Source organism: Syngnathus floridae, chromosome 6, assembly GCF_059516105.1.
Source record: "Syngnathus floridae isolate MCC-2025c chromosome 6, RoL_Sflo_1.0, whole genome shotgun sequence".
Taxonomy (NCBI): Eukaryota; Metazoa; Chordata; class Actinopteri; order Syngnathiformes; family Syngnathidae; genus Syngnathus; species Syngnathus floridae.
In genome coordinates, this window is record NC_142418.1 from 16920521 (window position 1) to 16939034 (window position 18514).

Sequence of the window (18514 nt, forward strand, 5' to 3'; positions counted from 1 at the left end):
CAAAAGACAAGATGAACTCTATTGGGCGCCGCCGCCGCCGCCGCCGCCGAGGCACCGACGAGCCTACGGAGGCGCCTGCGCCTCGCAGCGGGCCGGAGGAGATTGCTTGTTGGGTGTGCTTGCTAAGCGCAGACAAAGATCCAGGCAAGGCCTCTCTCGACGAGTCACTCGGACGGACGCCGAGCGAAGCGGAGCGACCTCGCCCGACCCGGCAAGCGCTCTTAGCAGCATTGCCCACTAAGGAAGACGGAGTTTGCTAGGAAACGATGACAGGGTATCTGGGAGAAAATGAACTGTCGGTGGAGTGGACAATCTTCTAAAGACTGTATTTCCTGTATCTTGTAAATCGTCTGTTGGTATACAGGTGCAGCTCCATCAATTGGAATGTGCTGGAGTTTTGTTTCAGTGGTTTAGTTCAGAAAGTGAATTTCATCATCCGGTGCAGTCGTCCACCATCAATTCACCGACTGACAGACACCTCTCTCTCTCTCTCTCTCTCTCGCTCTCTCTCGCTCGCGTTTTGCCGAAAACCTCTCTGGCGGTACTGTAACACCTTCAAGATTCCACAAGGCGGCGCCAAATCCCCGTCCGATGCAAAAGTACTAAACGTTGTCAGATGACGGCATAAGCAACAAAGTTTGAGCCTGCGATGTGCTTCGAGTGCATTGTTTATTTTTTCTTATTCTTTTGCTGCTGCTCAATCATTTGAAAGTCATTTAGTTGGAGTAGTATACTGGAATAAAGCAACATTTTTTTTGTCCCCCCCCCCATGTTTTAGTGAATTGAAACGTGCTTGTCCGTTTTGCTGCTGCTGCTGCTGCTGCTGCTGCTGCAGTTGTTGTAGTAACTTGAGTGAAGTATTTGGTCTTTGCAAAGATACAGACTATCATATGACATGACATGACATACAGATGGTTCCATTATCATATACAGATATTTAAAGAGAGCGCTTGGAGTTCGAATTGACTGCATTCGAAAGACTACGCACGCGCAGCCAGCCGGTCGTAAACCAAGTGCATGCGTTGCATGCAAAAGTGAAAGAGGAAACATTTCCAAATCTTTCCTCCGGTTGGAATGCCATGACTCAGTCCAGCGCGGCAGCCAGAAAAAGCAGAAAGAACTCCTTCTCCTCCCTTCAACCTTCATTCAGAAGAGGAGCCGTTGGCATAAAGAGCAAATGCATTTGGAAGTTTGCGAAAGCGCAAAACGTTGTAGCTCACGGGCCGGAGAGTCGTAATTGGCTGGAAGCAAGAGGAGATTAGGAATTGGCGCAAAGGGAGCAAACGATTGTGCCGTTCGTTCGCCTTGTTGGCTTTTGGGCCGACGCTTGGCCAGGAACACGGTGGCCACCGCTATCAAAAGCCACGAGAGCCAGGAGCGTTGCTTCCTAATCCCCTCTTGCTTCTTTCTCTCGCTCAGCCAGCACTCTGGTAGCTCGGCAACTGGAGAGCCCGTCGCCAAAGCCCTCGGCCATATCAAAAGCGGACAGAACAGGCGGCGGCGGCGGCGGCGGCGGCGGCGGCGGCGGCGGAACGATGACAATGTGAGAAAAAGGAATCCGTTGAGCCTAACGGAGGCGGAATGAAAAGGCAGCGATCTCGATCCCTCGATAGCTCGGCAAAACGGTGGCGAGCTCCAAATTTCGTTGTGAGGTGTGATTTACATGAGGGAATAAAGTCAACAAATAATAATTAGGCACACAATAACATATGTCTGAAGGCCATCCATCGCCTTCACCCAATTATCTCAGGCCCATTCCCGCAGCAAGCGTGAGAGTATCTGTCGGGGATATTTGCAATCCGTCATTACTTTGCCAAGAGCAGCCAGGAAGATGACTGACGCAACATTGCCACGAAAAGCGCTTGCAGGAGGTCGGATGGGGTCGAGGGCTTCAGCTTTGCCTTTGTCCTCTGATGCAAAGCGGCAGAGCTACCAAAGGTGCGGTCGGACGGCGGGGCCGCCGAGTCGCAAAGTGACACGCCAGTCCTTTGAAGGCTTTGAATTCGGAGGATGTTGCTCAACCCGGAGGAGACAAACGGAAGGACGTTCCGTTCCGTTCCGTTCCGTTCCGTTCCGTTCCGTCTTTGAGTGCCATTGCAAACGTTTCCGTCGCAAGCAAGCTGCTTCAAAGCGGCTTGCCAAAATTGAAAAGAAGGAAAAAATCCTACAGCGTTGGAAATGATTGTATTTATTCATGTGTCGTATGCATTTATTTGGAATCCACCTTAAAGAATGCGGGCCGATACCGACTTTATGTAACGCGACCTCTGGACGAACCATAACAGAGCAGACCGACGGCTCGAGCCTAATTTTTGATTGAAAACGAAAAGTAACGAAAAGAAATGCAAACATGATATATTTCTTCGTGTTTATTTCTTTAACCCTGGACGAACTATCACCGATGTTTTTTTTTTCAGATTGATGGAAAATGAACAATAAGGATAAGCATAATGAATAATTCTATGGATGCACTATGTCTACATGATGTGAGACCGTGGGATAGGGGGGAACGAAATTTCGGTTTCTTTGTGTGTCTTTGGCGTGTGGAGAACTTGACAATAAAGCTGACTTTGACTTTGATGATCCTTTTGAAATCATTGTATTCATTTAATGGCACGCAACCTCTGGACGAACTATCACCGATGGTTTTTTTCAGATTGATGGAAAATGAACAATAACGATAAGCATAATAAATAATTCTATGGATGCACTATGTCGACATTATATGAGAGATATTCCTTTTGAAATCATCGTAGTCATTTAACGTTACGCCACCTCTGGACGAACTATCACCGATGGTTTTTTTTTTTCAGTTTGATTGAAAATGAACAATAAGGATAAGCATAATAAATAATTCTATGGGTGCACTACGTCTACATTATATGAGAGATATTTCTTTTGAAATCATTGTATTCGTTTAATGTTACGCAACCTCTGGACGAACTATCACCGGTGGGTTTTTTTGTTTTTGTTTTTTTCTCAGATTGATGGAAAATGAACAATAAGGATAAGAATAATCAATAATCACATCGATAGATAGAACATATATAGAATACGTCTTTTTCAAATTTTGAATTGCGCTTCAAAGAATGCGTGCCAATCCCCATTTTATATTATGCAACTGCGGGACGAAGTGTAAGAGAGTCAAGTCAAGTCAAGTCAAGCGATCGACGGCAAGACAGGTACTGCATCGTCATCATTTTATGCCCACTTCAAAACAAGCGTGGCGCGCCATTTTGCACATTTGGCTGACTCATTAGCCCGTTTGTCTTGAACTCCTAACGACGGTAGGAATCAAGTTGGTCGCCGCGCAACAACTTGCAAGACTTCCTTGCAAGTGGTGACGTGGCTCCCTCCTGTCAACCTGGCAGACGCTTTGACATGATGCGAAGCGCGCGCGGGCTCTGCGTGTCAAAGCGGCGTGACGTCACGCACCTTGCGGGTAGCAGGCAGAGCTCGGGTCCGACAGTCATTTGATTCGCTTGTCGAGTCTGAGCAGCCAGCCAGCCAGCCAGCCAGCCAGCCAACGAAACCCAACCACCCACCGACCCAGCCAGCCAGCCAGCCAGCCAGCCAGCCAACCCACCCACCGACCCAAGCCAGCCGCTCGCTCGCTGCGCCATCACCATGAAGCTTGTGACAATCCTCTTGCTGTTCTGCGTCCACTCGGCAGGTGGTAAAACTTTTCACACTTTCGACGCAATCCGATTGATTGAAGTTGGTTCAAAGCGGCAAGCAATAAAGCAGCCAATCAAAAAGACTGTGCATCTTGAAGCCAATCGATTCATTGTCAAAGCGTCAAAAGCTAAAAGACAAGCCATGTTGATGTGAAAAAGGCCCACTTTGTTGGGACAATGTTTTGCACCTTCATTTTGGGAATTGCATTTGGACACGTCCATGGCGACGGTGGCAAAATGGCTCGCGGAGAACGTCCCGAAAGCGAGTTGCACAAATGACATAGCTCAATGCTAAAAATCCACTTTGTGCCTTGAAGTAGCTTCTGTCGCTACAATCGTTGGTGTCCTTTTAGTACACAGCGGGAGGAGTAAGCGCATGCTTTGGCCATCTCTGCTCTTCCAGATCCGGCACCGTGCTCGGGCACGGAGAAGATGGTGGTGTTCTGCACAAAGGACGACGCCCTCACAATAGCCGGTACCAGTGACACCCAATGGAACTTCCAAACACCAAATGGGAACCACCACGACAATTTGGCGTTTGTGAACACTGATCCAGCGGGTTTAAAGGGCCCCCTGCAAGTAAAGAACACCGGCGTGTACTTTGCCACTTCCGGTGACACGGTGCAAAAGTACACCATCATTGTTGATGCCAGTAAGTTACACGCCTATCGTCTGGCTGCGTGCCAGCGTTCCTTTTTGACCGCCTGCGCTTGGACTTTGCTATTGCGGTGAATAACTCGTACAACTGTTTTGGGCTTTTTCAGAGGCCTGCACCGAGGGCATTAACAACGTTTGCGACGTCGCGGTTGGTGGCGCCATCAAATTGGCCTCCCAACATACTTCAGCTGTCACATGGGTGTTTAAAGGCAAGGATGGCTCCGAAAAGCCCGTCTCTGACGCAGGCGCCAATGATCCGCCCAAGTTCACCGACACCGACAAGAAACAGTTGGGCCTCTTCAACATGGTAAAAGCTCAAAGCGGGACGTACGAGGCCTCGGTGACCGCTGGAGACACCAAAAAGTTTAAAGTTGAAGTCCGAAGTAAGTTTGCCGTCGCGGCTCTCGCGCTCCTTTCACTCCCTTTACGCAAAGGGATAGCACGTGTTTGTTGAAAGTCTCGAGGTAGCCGCTCAGACAATTCAGGGAACACAGCGGCAGGCGGCCCACCCTCTCCGACGGGCAATTGTTCCCGTGGCTCAGGACGACGAGACGAGGGGGCCCCGATTTGCATCTCATTTCCTCTTTCCCAACAGCTACTGTCACTTCTGCCACAGTGGAGAAGAAAAATAGCTGCGATTTGACCCTGGAGTGCAAGGTCGACGGTGATTTCGAGACCATCACGTGGGCCAAAAATGGGAGCCCCATGACTGACAATGGTGCTAAGATTAAGATCGAGAAACCCATGTTGACCATCGGCGAACTTGGCACGCCTGACAACGGTCAATACACTTGCAAGGCCGAAGGCTACGTCGCTGACCAGAAGACTAGCCCCAAGTTTGATTACACCTACGCAGGTAAGTAGAGGGCCCTTGGAAAGCACCATCCCAGAAATGTTGCCCGCCCCTTGCAAAGCGCTTCTTCCTGTTTTTGACAGCTCCCACAGCCATCTCCACGGTCAGCATCAGCCGGAGTGGCAGGATCCTCACGTGTGTGGCCCAGGGTGACGTCCGAGAATACCAGTGGCTGAGGGACGAAGACAATGTCGCAGACGATGACGGCACCACGGTGGGCAATGACGGCTCCAAGTTCACTTTGACCGCTCGGGCCAAAGGCAACTTCGTTTGCGAGGTGACCGGCTGCACTGGCTCAAAAGTCAAGTCCGAGGCCATCCTCGTCAACGGCAGAAGCGAGGAGACCGAGGAGACCACCGAGAAGACCCCCACTGACAACCTGAGTGAGTATTTGCATGTCAGTGGAGCAAGCCCCCCGCCCGGCCGGCCGGCCGGCCGGGCCAATGTTGTTTGCCATCTTTGCTCTAGAACCTCCGGGCGCAGCCACCCGGGGCGTGTCCTGCTCCGTCGCTCTGCTGGTGATAAGCGTCCTTGTTGGGCTCTACGTGACGATGCTGTAGATGCCGCCGCCGCCGCCAGCCGGGTGAGCCGCCGTTTGTCGTCCACCGTGGCTACGCCGCGCTGCGCTTTGTCTAACCGGCGGCTCTCTGCTTTTCCTCAGACGAGAGATCCTGGAGGCGCTTCCATTTTTCTTTTTTCATTCGTTCATTCTGCAATTTAAAAAAAAAAAAGAATCCAGCACGAAACACAGAAAGCGGATCGGGAGAAGCGGGAAGGCAGTGGCGGCGTTGACGGCGGCGGCACGAGGCCCTCGCGCAATGGATACCCGCCCTCGTCCATCCGGCGTCCATCTGGCTTGAGGGAGGGCAACGCGCGAGTCGCCTGAGCGGTTGGCCTTCGACTTGTTTGCAGCAGGGGAGGAGGGGCCGAGCGAGTGCTTTCTTATTCAATTTTCGTCTACTGATTGAATGGATTCTATTCTCTGATTGAACTAGCCCCAGCTAGCACTTCATTTCTTATACTTACTCCATTGATTGATTACATGTACAATTGATTGCATGCATGCTGTAACATTGGGACTGTTGGCAAACGTTTTGTTTCCACGCTGGAAGGTGGTCAACGCGATTGGGTGAATTTGATGGTGCAACTTTGTGCATTTGCTTTGAGCGCAGTGGAAGGAGGAAGGAAGGCCTTGCTTGGTTGAATTGGATGCGTTTGGTGGAATTGGATGGTGCAACTTTGCGTTGGGGTCACGTGGCGACATGAAACAATAAAGTCTTCATCCCAGTTTGTGTCACTGAGTCGTGCGCGACGCCACCTTGTGGCCCAACGGGCCAAGCATGCGTTGGTGGAATTGGATGGTGCAACTTTGCATTGGAAAGTCTTCATCCCAGTTTGTGTCACTGAATCGTGCGCGACGCCATCTTGTGGCCCGACGGGCCGACGCACTGCGGCTGGCTCATTTCACCACGGCGCACAACAGGGTGAGACGAGCAGAGATCAAATGGTCAGCCGCGATGGATACAACGTTCTTGCGTGCACTTTTCAATCAAATGGAACTATCAAACTGTCTCGCATGATCTTTTCAATCAAATGTTGGCGTCTCCTGGCGTACCGTACCTAATGAAGTGACCGATTATTGGCGCTCGCAAGAAGGCCGTGCAGACCCTTTGAGGGGATGAGCGGTATGCCGCCATCTAGCGACGAGTAACAGGCGTGCAGTTTGCTTGTTTGGGGGGGGGGGGGGGCGCCTTTTCGTGAGCCTTTGTCTAATGATGTACAAACTTCCTACTCAGCTTCCTCTATTGGGACTTGACGCTCTCGTCTTATGTGCAGTCAGACCCTCGGCAGGTTTCAATACATTAAGTAAGTGCAACATTATCCATTTTAATGTCAAAATGTCCAATTCCAACCAAAACTAGATCTTTTTTTTTTCGGTTTTACGCTTCTGAACATTATGTAAAACGGTTTTCAGTCAAAGCCAAGGAGGTGATGGCTTGGTGGAAATAATGATAGACTGGAGCATCACAAACAGACACTTTGTCTTTTGACTTTTGGCAGCCGCGCTACTGCTGCTCTTCTGCGATTGATTATGCTCACCAAAAAAAAAAAAGGCCAAATGGCACAACCGGCGTCAGAGCGTTCTTAAATAAATCACACTTGATAACGTCTCGACAATGCGATGAAAGACTTGGGCTTCGCTCACCGGCCTCATCACATTCGGATTAACATTCCTCTCCGGATCGCGGCTACCGTTAGCTTCGAGTGACTCATTAGGAACAAAATGTACGTTTCTAATCGGAAAAGAAAAACGCCGGATAAAAAAAAAGGATGCTAAGTAGCTCACAGATTCAATAAAACAAATTCTCCAACAGTGTTGTCATCAAGCGCTTCCTTTTAAATGAAATATGCTAAAAACATGCTCGACAAAGAAGCTAACGTTGACGTCTTCCCTGAGTGAACTTGCTTGGAATCCATACGCTCGTTGCTCATTCCTCCATCTTTGGAACAACTTCAAATTGTAAACTATGCGACACATGTGACATCCTGACACAATGCGATTGATGCGCTTTTCGCATAGCCGACGCTAATTCAAACCTTGCAATCTGGGGGGAATAATAAAAGACAGACGGCGACTATAAATAGAAGCGCGGGGTCTAAGAATATCCCATCATGAGGGAGACAACCAGCGGTTCCCAATTCACGTTGTGTTCTACTGACCCTGCGGCGTGGAAACGGATCTCAGTTTTGCTCCGATGGAGAAGATTGAGATTTTTTTTTTTCCCCCAGTTAATCTCTATGCACAACTTGTTGAATATTTGTAGGTAAAGTCCCTAATTGAAGGTGACCTCCAAGCCCCCCAAAGGAAGTGCCTGGTGGGTGCAATAAATCATACTAGGAACATCAGTCACTGTATGTACACTCACGGGACGCTTTATTAGGTACACTTGCTCAATCAAAAGCAGCGGGGGTCCGGCCCACAAACACATTTACATGCACGCCTTTGTGGAAAATAATGACCACATGACATGATTTGACTTATAAGCTTATGGAGGCATAAATATACAAAATAAAGAGCTTGACCACATACGCCTGCGCTATTCGGCTAAATTTTTTTCTTATTTATCTTAACCTGTTGGTGTTTTAAAGCGCAGTAAGGTCATTCTCATTGCTTCAATTTGTTTTAGCGAAGGCTTCACTGATGTACGTACGTACAAAGAAACTTTGCAGCTATTGGCGCCGATTCAAATTATTGTAAGATGACTGTGAGTCAAATGTTTTGAATAGCTGAGAGTGTGTCGTAAAAGAGTTTTCCTATTCCAAAAATAGAAAAAAGAAAGAAAACATTTGAGTGGGGGCCCGGCAAGCACATTGGCTTGATTAACGTGGAATAGAAATAAAAGCAGTTCCTGCAATGATATGAGGTGACGACGTCGTTGGCCACAAAAGGCTTTTTGAAATGATTTGACTTAAATATGATTAATAAATGTTGTTGAGCTGGACTTGGACAGGGCGCACGCTTGCTGTGTTTTGGAATGAAGACATGAGACGGCCGCACGAAAACGCTGTTCCACATTATTAGGATCATTCATCACGTGGGACTTGATCGATTTCATGTTTACATCAACAAACTTAACATGTTTTGAGGCAATGCAATGTATTCAGCTTGGATTTTACGACTTAGTTACCAGCAGAGGGCGCACTCATTTTAGGCCCAATTAGGTTGCTGCCTAAATGTGTTGTCATCGCAAAAGAAAAGAGGAAATTAACAGGAAATGAGCAAGTGCGGTGCTCATTATGAAAGTGTTTGCGATATTTCCTCTTGGAAATGAGATTTAGCTGCCGGGGGAACCGGAACACATTATTTTTATTTTCATGTTGGCCGTTTACACGTCAACGTGAGCAGGTGGGCGTGAGTTGCGGGCAACAGCAGCAGCAACTTGGCAATTGTTTTCATTTTGAATTGTGTTTGGGCAGAAAATGGATGGATGGAAGACATCGAGACTTAAGTGATAGTTGCCCTGACATTATCGTGTGATCTGTTCACATTTGCAGTTTCAACAAAGCGCACGCATCGAGATGACAAGGTCGATGGGGCGTGTGGTTGCCATAGCAACACAGGCAATTTAAAGGCATTTAAATTCCACGAGGCTCACCACTTTAGGTGAGCGAAGCCATGCGACAACACGTATTCGTCTTAATGACCCGTGACACTTTGAAAGCGCTTTTAACCACACTTACTTCGACTTCCTGTGTAACGTCCGCAACTTCCTGTCCGGGACTTCTGAATCCATGTTGGAGGCCTGGCAAGATTGACAGGACAGTCGGTCGGAGTCACTCTGGGGACTACTGAAAGAAAAGACGTTATTAACTTACTATACAATAAATCCAAAATTGTCATTTGTAATTCAGATGAATGTATCTCTTTTTTGAAAAAATAATGCTAATGTTAAATCGGGGAAAAAAATTGTACGTTGTGTTTTTTTTTTTTTCCCCATTCGTTAGCCAAAGTCGACAGCCATGGTCGATATTTCAAATTAGAGTTTCAAATCAGGGTAAGGCTTCCAAAAAAATGGTTGGAATTTCAAATGATCCTTTAAAGTCAGGGTGAACGTTTCAAAGTCGGATTTCATGATACCAAGTCAGGGTTATGATTTCAAATTTGACTTTCAAGACAGATTAAGGTTTTGAAGAAAGGCCCGCGCGTAATCTTGACGGACGCTTCTGCTCTCCGTGTGGGGTTGATGTTTTGACATCAAGTGTCCCACAGCCCCTCCCACTCCCACTCTGGCATTCAGGTACCCCCCCTTCCCATCATTCCCTTCCTTGCTGCCTCTATAAAAACTCGCATGTCCTCAGTGTAAACGTCAGACCTCCACGCAGAGTAAAGACGACGACACCAACATCTTCTCATCACCTCGACAACTCACTTGGAAATTACAGGTAAGACATTTCTTTCTTATTCGCCATCACGCACATCCTCACCTTTCTTCAGTCACCTGGGGTAGTGACAAAAAAGAAGTAGAATGACACAAATTTGGATTTTAAAATACCAAATTACTCATTATATTTATTCACGCAAAGACATTGATGATTTTTCACAATAGTTATGAAACGGATAGATATTATATGCAGCTCTTTATCTCCATTCGTTTGTCCCAGTCTTGACATAAACAATTCCTCATTGGCGACTCCCGATTTGTTCAAATAAGATTCTTGTGCTATAGAGAGTCTCAAACTTTGAAATGATTTCAAAAGGAATGATTTGACGATCATTGATTTGACTTCGAGAGCACAATCGGACAATCAGAGGAAAATCAAAGTGGAACATTAAATCCACTCGACTAAAATGAATACAACTAATAGTAAAGAGTAACGAATCAGTTGGTCATTTTATCCGATTGGGACATTTCCTCAAATAAATCTGCAGTTTGATTTTTGCAAAAGTGCACTACATCAAATACAATTTGTATTTATTTTCCCACGCATGGTAAATAAAGTCCATTATAATATTATTTTGGGAAAACTGCTACTTGAAAGATTACAAGTTTTATTCCTGACAAAATATAGCTTTGCTCTTTTTTTGTTGTTGTTGTTGTTTTTTTCTTAATAAAAAAAAAACAAAACAAAGAAAGACTGTCTTTACGAAACATTTTTTGATTTGGGAGAAAAATTCTCAGTCCTTACGAGTACACGCAGTTTTTCCTTAATTGAATTGATCCTAACAGTCAAATGTCTGCCTGGACTTTCAGAATCTTTGTGCACGTCATCTCTGGCAGCTTTTTCTTCCTCTCCCTCGCTCGCTCGCTCGCTCGCCCGCCCGCCCGCCCGCCGGCCCCCCGCCAACATGAGGCTGGCGCTGCACACACTCGTCTGCTGCTGCTGCGTGCTAACGGCGGTGATGCCGCAAGTGAGGAGCATTGCGCTCCGGAAAAGGTGAGCCGCACATTGGTCAAAGGTGAGCCACACAAAGGTCAAACTGATGTCAACGTCAGACATTGGGCCCAGTTCCATCCAATTTGTCCATCGATCCAAATCCATACGGACTTCTCTTTTCAACAGAGACCTTTTGCGAGTTTTTTTGGGGGTTAACGTGGCTAAACGTGCTGCTTGCTTCCTGTGCGCCTCAGGTTCAAAGGGCGCCTGGCAATGAAGAGGGACGTGTCCCCCGTCCTCATTGGCGCGCCACAGCAGGGTGGAGAGACAAAAATGGAATGGGCAGACTCCAGGTACACAAAATTCAACGATTCGAGTCTACCGCCAAGACGAACGTCATCCGAATAACCTCGACTGTTATTAAAAGTGGCCGTTTCGAAGATGCAGCGTATGATGAGAACGTCTTTTTCTTGAAGCCTGCCGTTCAACATCCGAAGGCGCCGCGCGCCGTCCAAAACCTCCGGCTGCTTCCTGTTCTCATGCTCCTACCACGAGCTCATCCACCGCCTGAGCCAGATGCACGACAACGACAAAAAGGTGGCCAGCGCCCCAAAAGACAAGATGAACTCTATTGGGCGCCGCCGCCGCCGCCGCCGCCGAGGCACCGACGAGCCTACGGAGGCGCCTGCGCCTCGCAGCGGGCCGGAGGAGATTGCTTGTTGGGTGTGCTTGCTAAGCGCAGACAAAGATCCAGGCAAGGCCTCTCTCGACGAGTCACTCGGACGGACGCCGAGCGAAGCGGAGCGACCTCGCCCGACCCGGCAAGCGCTCTTAGCAGCATTGCCCACTAAGGAAGACGGAGTTTGCTAGGAAACGATGACAGGGTATCTGGGAGAAAATGAACTGTCGGTGGAGTGGACAATCTTCTAAAGACTGTATTTCCTGTATCTTGTAAATCGTCTGTTGGTATACAGGTGCAGCTCCATCAATTGGAATGTGCTGGAGTTTTGTTTCAGTGGTTTAGTTCAGAAAGTGAATTTCATCATCCGGTGCAGTCGTCCACCATCAATTCACCGACTGACAGACACCTCTCTCTCTCTCTCTCTCTCTCGCTCTCTCTCGCTCGCGTTTTGCCGAAAACCTCTCTGGCGGTACTGTAACACCTTCAAGATTCCACAAGGCGGCGCCAAATCCCCGTCCGATGCAAAAGTACTAAACGTTGTCAGATGACGGCATAAGCAACAAAGTTTGAGCCTGCGATGTGCTTCGAGTGCATTGTTTATTTTTTCTTATTCTTTTGCTGCTGCTCAATCATTTGAAAGTCATTTAGTTGGAGTAGTATACTGGAATAAAGCAACATTTTTTTTGTCCCCCCCCCCATGTTTTAGTGAATTGAAACGTGCTTGTCCGTTTTGCTGCTGCTGCTGCTGCTGCTGCTGCTGCAGTTGTTGTAGTAACTTGAGTGAAGTATTTGGTCTTTGCAAAGATACAGACTATCATATGACATGACATGACATACAGATGGTTCCATTATCATATACAGATATTTAAAGAGAGCGCTTGGAGTTCGAATTGACTGCATTCGAAAGACTACGCACGCGCAGCCAGCCGGTCGTAAACCAAGTGCATGCGTTGCATGCAAAAGTGAAAGAGGAAACATTTCCAAATCTTTCCTCCGGTTGGAATGCCATGACTCAGTCCAGCGCGGCAGCCAGAAAAAGCAGAAAGAACTCCTTCTCCTCCCTTCAACCTTCATTCAGAAGAGGAGCCGTTGGCATAAAGAGCAAATGCATTTGGAAGTTTGCGAAAGCGCAAAACGTTGTAGCTCACGGGCCGGAGAGTCGTAATTGGCTGGAAGCAAGAGGAGATTAGGAATTGGCGCAAAGGGAGCAAACGATTGTGCCGTTCGTTCGCCTTGTTGGCTTTTGGGCCGACGCTTGGCCAGGAACACGGTGGCCACCGCTATCAAAAGCCACGAGAGCCAGGAGCGTTGCTTCCTAATCCCCTCTTGCTTCTTTCTCTCGCTCAGCCAGCACTCTGGTAGCTCGGCAACTGGAGAGCCCGTCGCCAAAGCCCTCGGCCATATCAAAAGCGGACAGAACAGGCGGCGGCGGCGGCGGCGGCGGCGGCGGCGGCGGCGGAACGATGACAATGTGAGAAAAAGGAATCCGTTGAGCCTAACGGAGGCGGAATGAAAAGGCAGCGATCTCGATCCCTCGATAGCTCGGCAAAACGGTGGCGAGCTCCAAATTTCGTTGTGAGGTGTGATTTACATGAGGGAATAAAGTCAACAAATAATAATTAGGCACACAATAACATATGTCTGAAGGCCATCCATCGCCTTCACCCAATTATCTCAGGCCCATTCCCGCAGCAAGCGTGAGAGTATCTGTCGGGGATATTTGCAATCCGTCATTACTTTGCCAAGAGCAGCCAGGAAGATGACTGACGCAACATTGCCACGAAAAGCGCTTGCAGGAGGTCGGATGGGGTCGAGGGCTTCAGCTTTGCCTTTGTCCTCTGATGCAAAGCGGCAGAGCTACCAAAGGTGCGGTCGGACGGCGGGGCCGCCGAGTCGCAAAGTGACACGCCAGTCCTTTGAAGGCTTTGAATTCGGAGGATGTTGCTCAACCCGGAGGAGACAAACGGAAGGACGTTCCGTTCCGTTCCGTTCCGTTCCGTTCCGTTCCGTCTTTGAGTGCCATTGCAAACGTTTCCGTCGCAAGCAAGCTGCTTCAAAGCGGCTTGCCAAAATTGAAAAGAAGGAAAAAATCCTACAGCGTTGGAAATGATTGTATTTATTCATGTGTCGTATGCATTTATTTGGAATCCACCTTAAAGAATGCGGGCCGATACCGACTTTATGTAACGCGACCTCTGGACGAACCATAACAGAGCAGACCGACGGCTCGAGCCTAATTTTTGATTGAAAACGAAAAGTAACGAAAAGAAATGCAAACATGATATATTTCTTCGTGTTTATTTCTTTAACCCTGGACGAACTATCACCGATGTTTTTTTTTTCAGATTGATGGAAAATGAACAATAAGGATAAGCATAATGAATAATTCTATGGATGCACTATGTCTACATGATGTGAGACCGTGGGATAGGGGGGAACGAAATTTCGGTTTCTTTGTGTGTCTTTGGCGTGTGGAGAACTTGACAATAAAGCTGACTTTGACTTTGATGATCCTTTTGAAATCATTGTATTCATTTAATGGCACGCAACCTCTGGACGAACTATCACCGATGGTTTTTTTCAGATTGATGGAAAATGAACAATAACGATAAGCATAATAAATAATTCTATGGATGCACTATGTCGACATTATATGAGAGATATTCCTTTTGAAATCATCGTAGTCATTTAACGTTACGCCACCTCTGGACGAACTATCACCGATGGTTTTTTTTTTTCAGTTTGATTGAAAATGAACAATAAGGATAAGCATAATAAATAATTCTATGGGTGCACTACGTCTACATTATATGAGAGATATTTCTTTTGAAATCATTGTATTCGTTTAATGTTACGCAACCTCTGGACGAACTATCACCGGTGGGTTTTTTTGTTTTTGTTTTTTTCTCAGATTGATGGAAAATGAACAATAAGGATAAGAATAATCAATAATCACATCGATAGATAGAACATATATAGAATACGTCTTTTTCAAATTTTGAATTGCGCTTCAAAGAATGCGTGCCAATCCCCATTTTATATTATGCAACTGCGGGACGAAGTGTAAGAGAGTCAAGTCAAGTCAAGTCAAGCGATCGACGGCAAGACAGGTACTGCATCGTCATCATTTTATGCCCACTTCAAAACAAGCGTGGCGCGCCATTTTGCACATTTGGCTGACTCATTAGCCCGTTTGTCTTGAACTCCTAACGACGGTAGGAATCAAGTTGGTCGCCGCGCAACAACTTGCAAGACTTCCTTGCAAGTGGTGACGTGGCTCCCTCCTGTCAACCTGGCAGACGCTTTGACATGATGCGAAGCGCGCGCGGGCTCTGCGTGTCAAAGCGGCGTGACGTCACGCACCTTGCGGGTAGCAGGCAGAGCTCGGGTCCGACAGTCATTTGATTCGCTTGTCGAGTCTGAGCAGCCAGCCAGCCAGCCAGCCAGCCAGCCAACGAAACCCAACCACCCACCGACCCAGCCAGCCAGCCAGCCAGCCAGCCAGCCAACCCACCCACCGACCCAAGCCAGCCGCTCGCTCGCTGCGCCATCACCATGAAGCTTGTGACAATCCTCTTGCTGTTCTGCGTCCACTCGGCAGGTGGTAAAACTTTTCACACTTTCGACGCAATCCGATTGATTGAAGTTGGTTCAAAGCGGCAAGCAATAAAGCAGCCAATCAAAAAGACTGTGCATCTTGAAGCCAATCGATTCATTGTCAAAGCGTCAAAAGCTAAAAGACAAGCCATGTTGATGTGAAAAAGGCCCACTTTGTTGGGACAATGTTTTGCACCTTCATTTTGGGAATTGCATTTGGACACGTCCATGGCGACGGTGGCAAAATGGCTCGCGGAGAACGTCCCGAAAGCGAGTTGCACAAATGACATAGCTCAATGCTAAAAATCCACTTTGTGCCTTGAAGTAGCTTCTGTCGCTACAATCGTTGGTGTCCTTTTAGTACACAGCGGGAGGAGTAAGCGCATGCTTTGGCCATCTCTGCTCTTCCAGATCCGGCACCGTGCTCGGGCACGGAGAAGATGGTGGTGTTCTGCACAAAGGACGACGCCCTCACAATAGCCGGTACCAGTGACACCCAATGGAACTTCCAAACACCAAATGGGAACCACCACGACAATTTGGCGTTTGTGAACACTGATCCAGCGGGTTTAAAGGGCCCCCTGCAAGTAAAGAACACCGGCGTGTACTTTGCCACTTCCGGTGACACGGTGCAAAAGTACACCATCATTGTTGATGCCAGTAAGTTACACGCCTATCGTCTGGCTGCGTGCCAGCGTTCCTTTTTGACCGCCTGCGCTTGGACTTTGCTATTGCGGTGAATAACTCGTACAACTGTTTTGGGCTTTTTCAGAGGCCTGCACCGAGGGCATTAACAACGTTTGCGACGTCGCGGTTGGTGGCGCCATCAAATTGGCCTCCCAACATACTTCAGCTGTCACATGGGTGTTTAAAGGCAAGGATGGCTCCGAAAAGCCCGTCTCTGACGCAGGCGCCAATGATCCGCCCAAGTTCACCGACACCGACAAGAAACAGTTGGGCCTCTTCAACATGGTAAAAGCTCAAAGCGGGACGTACGAGGCCTCGGTGACCGCTGGAGACACCAAAAAGTTTAAAGTTGAAGTCCGAAGTAAGTTTGCCGTCGCGGCTCTCGCGCTCCTTTCACTCCCTTTACGCAAAGGGATAGCACGTGTTTGTTGAAAGTCTCGAGGTAGCCGCTCAGACAATTCAGGGAACACAGCGGCAGGCGGCCCACCCTCTCCGACGGGCAATTGTTCCCGTGGCTCAGGACGACGAGACGAGGGGGCCCCGATTTGCATCTCATTTCCTCTTTCCCAACAGCTACTGTCACTTCTGCCACAGTGGAGAAGAAAAATAGCTGCGATTTGACCCTGGAGTGCAAGGTCGACGGTGATTTCGAGACCATCACGTGGGCCAAAAATGGGAGCCCCATGACTGACAATGGTGCTAAGATTAAGATCGAGAAACCCATGTTGACCATCGGCGAACTTGGCACGCCTGACAACGGTCAATACACTTGCAAGGCCGAAGGCTACGTCGCTGACCAGAAGACTAGCCCCAAGTTTGATTACACCTACGCAGGTAAGTAGAGGGCCCTTGGAAAGCACCATCCCAGAAATGTTGCCCGCCCCTTGCAAAGCGCTTCTTCCTGTTTTTGACAGCTCCCACAGCCATCTCCACGGTCAGCATCAGCCGGAGTGGCAGGATCCTCACGTGTGTGGCCCAGGGTGACGTCCGAGAATACCAGTGGCTGAGGGACGAAGACAATGTCGCAGACGATGACGGCACCACGGTGGGCAATGACGGCTCCAAGTTCACTTTGACCGCTCGGGCCAAAGGCAACTTCGTTTGCGAGGTGACCGGCTGCACTGGCTCAAAAGTCAAGTCCGAGGCCATCCTCGTCAACGGCAGAAGCGAGGAGACCGAGGAGACCACCGAGAAGACCCCCACTGACAACCTGAGTGAGTATTTGCATGTCAGTGGAGCAAGCCCCCCGCCCGGCCGGCCGGCCGGCCGGGCCAATGTTGTTTGCCATCTTTGCTCTAGAACCTCCGGGCGCAGCCACCCGGGGCGTGTCCTGCTCCGTCGCTCTGCTGGTGATAAGCGTCCTTGTTGGGCTCTACGTGACGATGCTGTAGATGCCGCCGCCGCCGCCAGCCGGGTGAGCCGCCGTTTGTCGTCCACCGTGGCTACGCCGCGCTGCGCTTTGTCTAACCGGCGGCTCTCTGCTTTTCCTCAGACGAGAGATCCTGGAGGCGCTTCCATTTTTCTTTTTTCATTCGTTCATTCTGCAATTTAAAAAAAAAAAAGAATCCAGCACGAAACACAGAAAGCGGATCGGGAGAAGCGGGAAGGCAGTGGCGGCGTTGACGGCGGCGGCACGAGGCCCTCGCGCAATGGATACCCGCCCTCGTCCATCCGGCGTCCATCTGGCTTGAGGGAGGGCAACGCGCGAGTCGCCTGAGCGGTTGGCCTTCGACTTGTTTGCAGCAGGGGAGGAGGGGCCGAGCGAGTGCTTTCTTATTCAATTTTCGTCTACTGATTGAATGGATTCTATTCTCTGATTGAACTAGCCCCAGCTAGCACTTCATTTCTTATACTTACTCCATTGATTGATTACATGTACAATTGATTGCATGCATGCTGTAACATTGGGACTGTTGGCAAACGTTTTGTTTCCACGCTGGAAGGTGGTCAACGCGATTGGGTGAATTTGATGGTGCAACTTTGTGCATTTGCTTTGAGCGCAGTGGAAGGAGGAAGGAAGGCCTTGCTTGGTTGAATTGGATGCGTTTGGTGGAATTGGATGGTGCAACTTTGCGTTGGGGTCACGTGGCGACATGAAACAATAAAGTCTTCATCCCAGTTTGTGTCACTGAGTCGTGCGCGACGCCACCTTGTGGCCCAACGGGCCAAGCATGCGTTGGTGGAATTGGATGGTGCAACTTTGCATTGGAAAGTCTTCATCCCAGTTTGTGTCACTGAATCGTGCGCGACGCCATCTTGTGGCCCGACGGGCCGACGCACTGCGGCTGGCTCATTTCACCACGGCGCACAACAGGGTGAGACGAGCAGAGATCAAATGGTCAGCCGCGATGGATACAACGTTCTTGCGTGCACTTTTCAATCAAATGGAACTATCAAACTGTCTCGCATGATCTTTTCAATCAAATGTTGGCGTCTCCTGGCGTACCGTACCTAATGAAGTGACCGATTATTGGCGCTCGCAAG

The 18514-nt window shown here is 48.7% G+C and overlaps 2 protein-coding genes and 1 long non-coding RNA gene across 4 annotated transcripts in view; 2 read left to right on the top strand and 1 right to left on the bottom strand.

Moving 5' to 3' along the window:
- The first annotated feature begins 3447 nt into the window (after positions 1-3447).
- Positions 3448-18148, top strand: LOC148396958 (uncharacterized). The gene is made up of 8 exons (XM_088379157.1): positions 3448-3569; positions 15224-15347; positions 15755-16003; positions 16116-16391; positions 16604-16864; positions 16945-17244; positions 17330-17444; positions 17523-18148. The coding sequence occupies exons 2-7, from the start codon at positions 15302-15304 to the stop codon at positions 17419-17421; spliced, it is 1224 nt and encodes a 407-aa protein (XP_088235283.1). The 5' UTR covers positions 3448-3569; positions 15224-15301; the 3' UTR covers positions 17422-17444; positions 17523-18148.
- On the top strand, positions 3529-6474 carry LOC148396959 (uncharacterized). Of its 2 annotated transcripts, none has more exons than XM_088379154.1 (7): positions 3529-3673; positions 4081-4329; positions 4442-4717; positions 4930-5190; positions 5271-5570; positions 5656-5770; positions 5849-6474. In XM_088379154.1, exons 1-6 carry the CDS (start codon positions 3628-3630, stop codon positions 5745-5747), a joined length of 1224 nt encoding a protein of 407 aa, XP_088235280.1. In that variant the 5' UTR covers positions 3529-3627; the 3' UTR covers positions 5748-5770; positions 5849-6474. The 2 variants fall into 2 exon arrangements, with proteins under 2 accessions (XP_088235280.1, XP_088235281.1); XM_088379155.1 differs by having other exon boundaries at positions 4951-5190.
- Positions 7099-18514, bottom strand: part of LOC148396960 (uncharacterized) — a 29186-nt gene continuing 17770 nt past the window's right edge. The window contains exon 4 of the long non-coding RNA XR_015859100.1: positions 7099-9537. This is a non-coding gene — a long non-coding RNA (uncharacterized LOC148396960). The remainder of the gene's footprint in view (positions 9538-18514) is intronic.

Coding starts and splice junctions, on each gene's coding strand:
- LOC148396959 (XM_088379154.1), top strand. CDS start 3,628: ATGAAGCTTGTGACAATCCTCTTGCTGTTCTGCGTCCACTCGGCAG. Junction 4,718..4,929: donor GTTTAAAGTTGAAGTCCGAA/GTAAGTTTGCCG, acceptor CTTTCCCAACAG/CTACTGTCACTTCTGCCACA. Junction 5,571..5,655: donor GACCCCCACTGACAACCTGA/GTGAGTATTTGC, acceptor TCTTTGCTCTAG/AACCTCCGGGCGCAGCCACC.
- LOC148396958 (XM_088379157.1), top strand. CDS start 15,302: ATGAAGCTTGTGACAATCCTCTTGCTGTTCTGCGTCCACTCGGCAG. Junction 16,392..16,603: donor GTTTAAAGTTGAAGTCCGAA/GTAAGTTTGCCG, acceptor CTTTCCCAACAG/CTACTGTCACTTCTGCCACA. Junction 17,245..17,329: donor GACCCCCACTGACAACCTGA/GTGAGTATTTGC, acceptor TCTTTGCTCTAG/AACCTCCGGGCGCAGCCACC.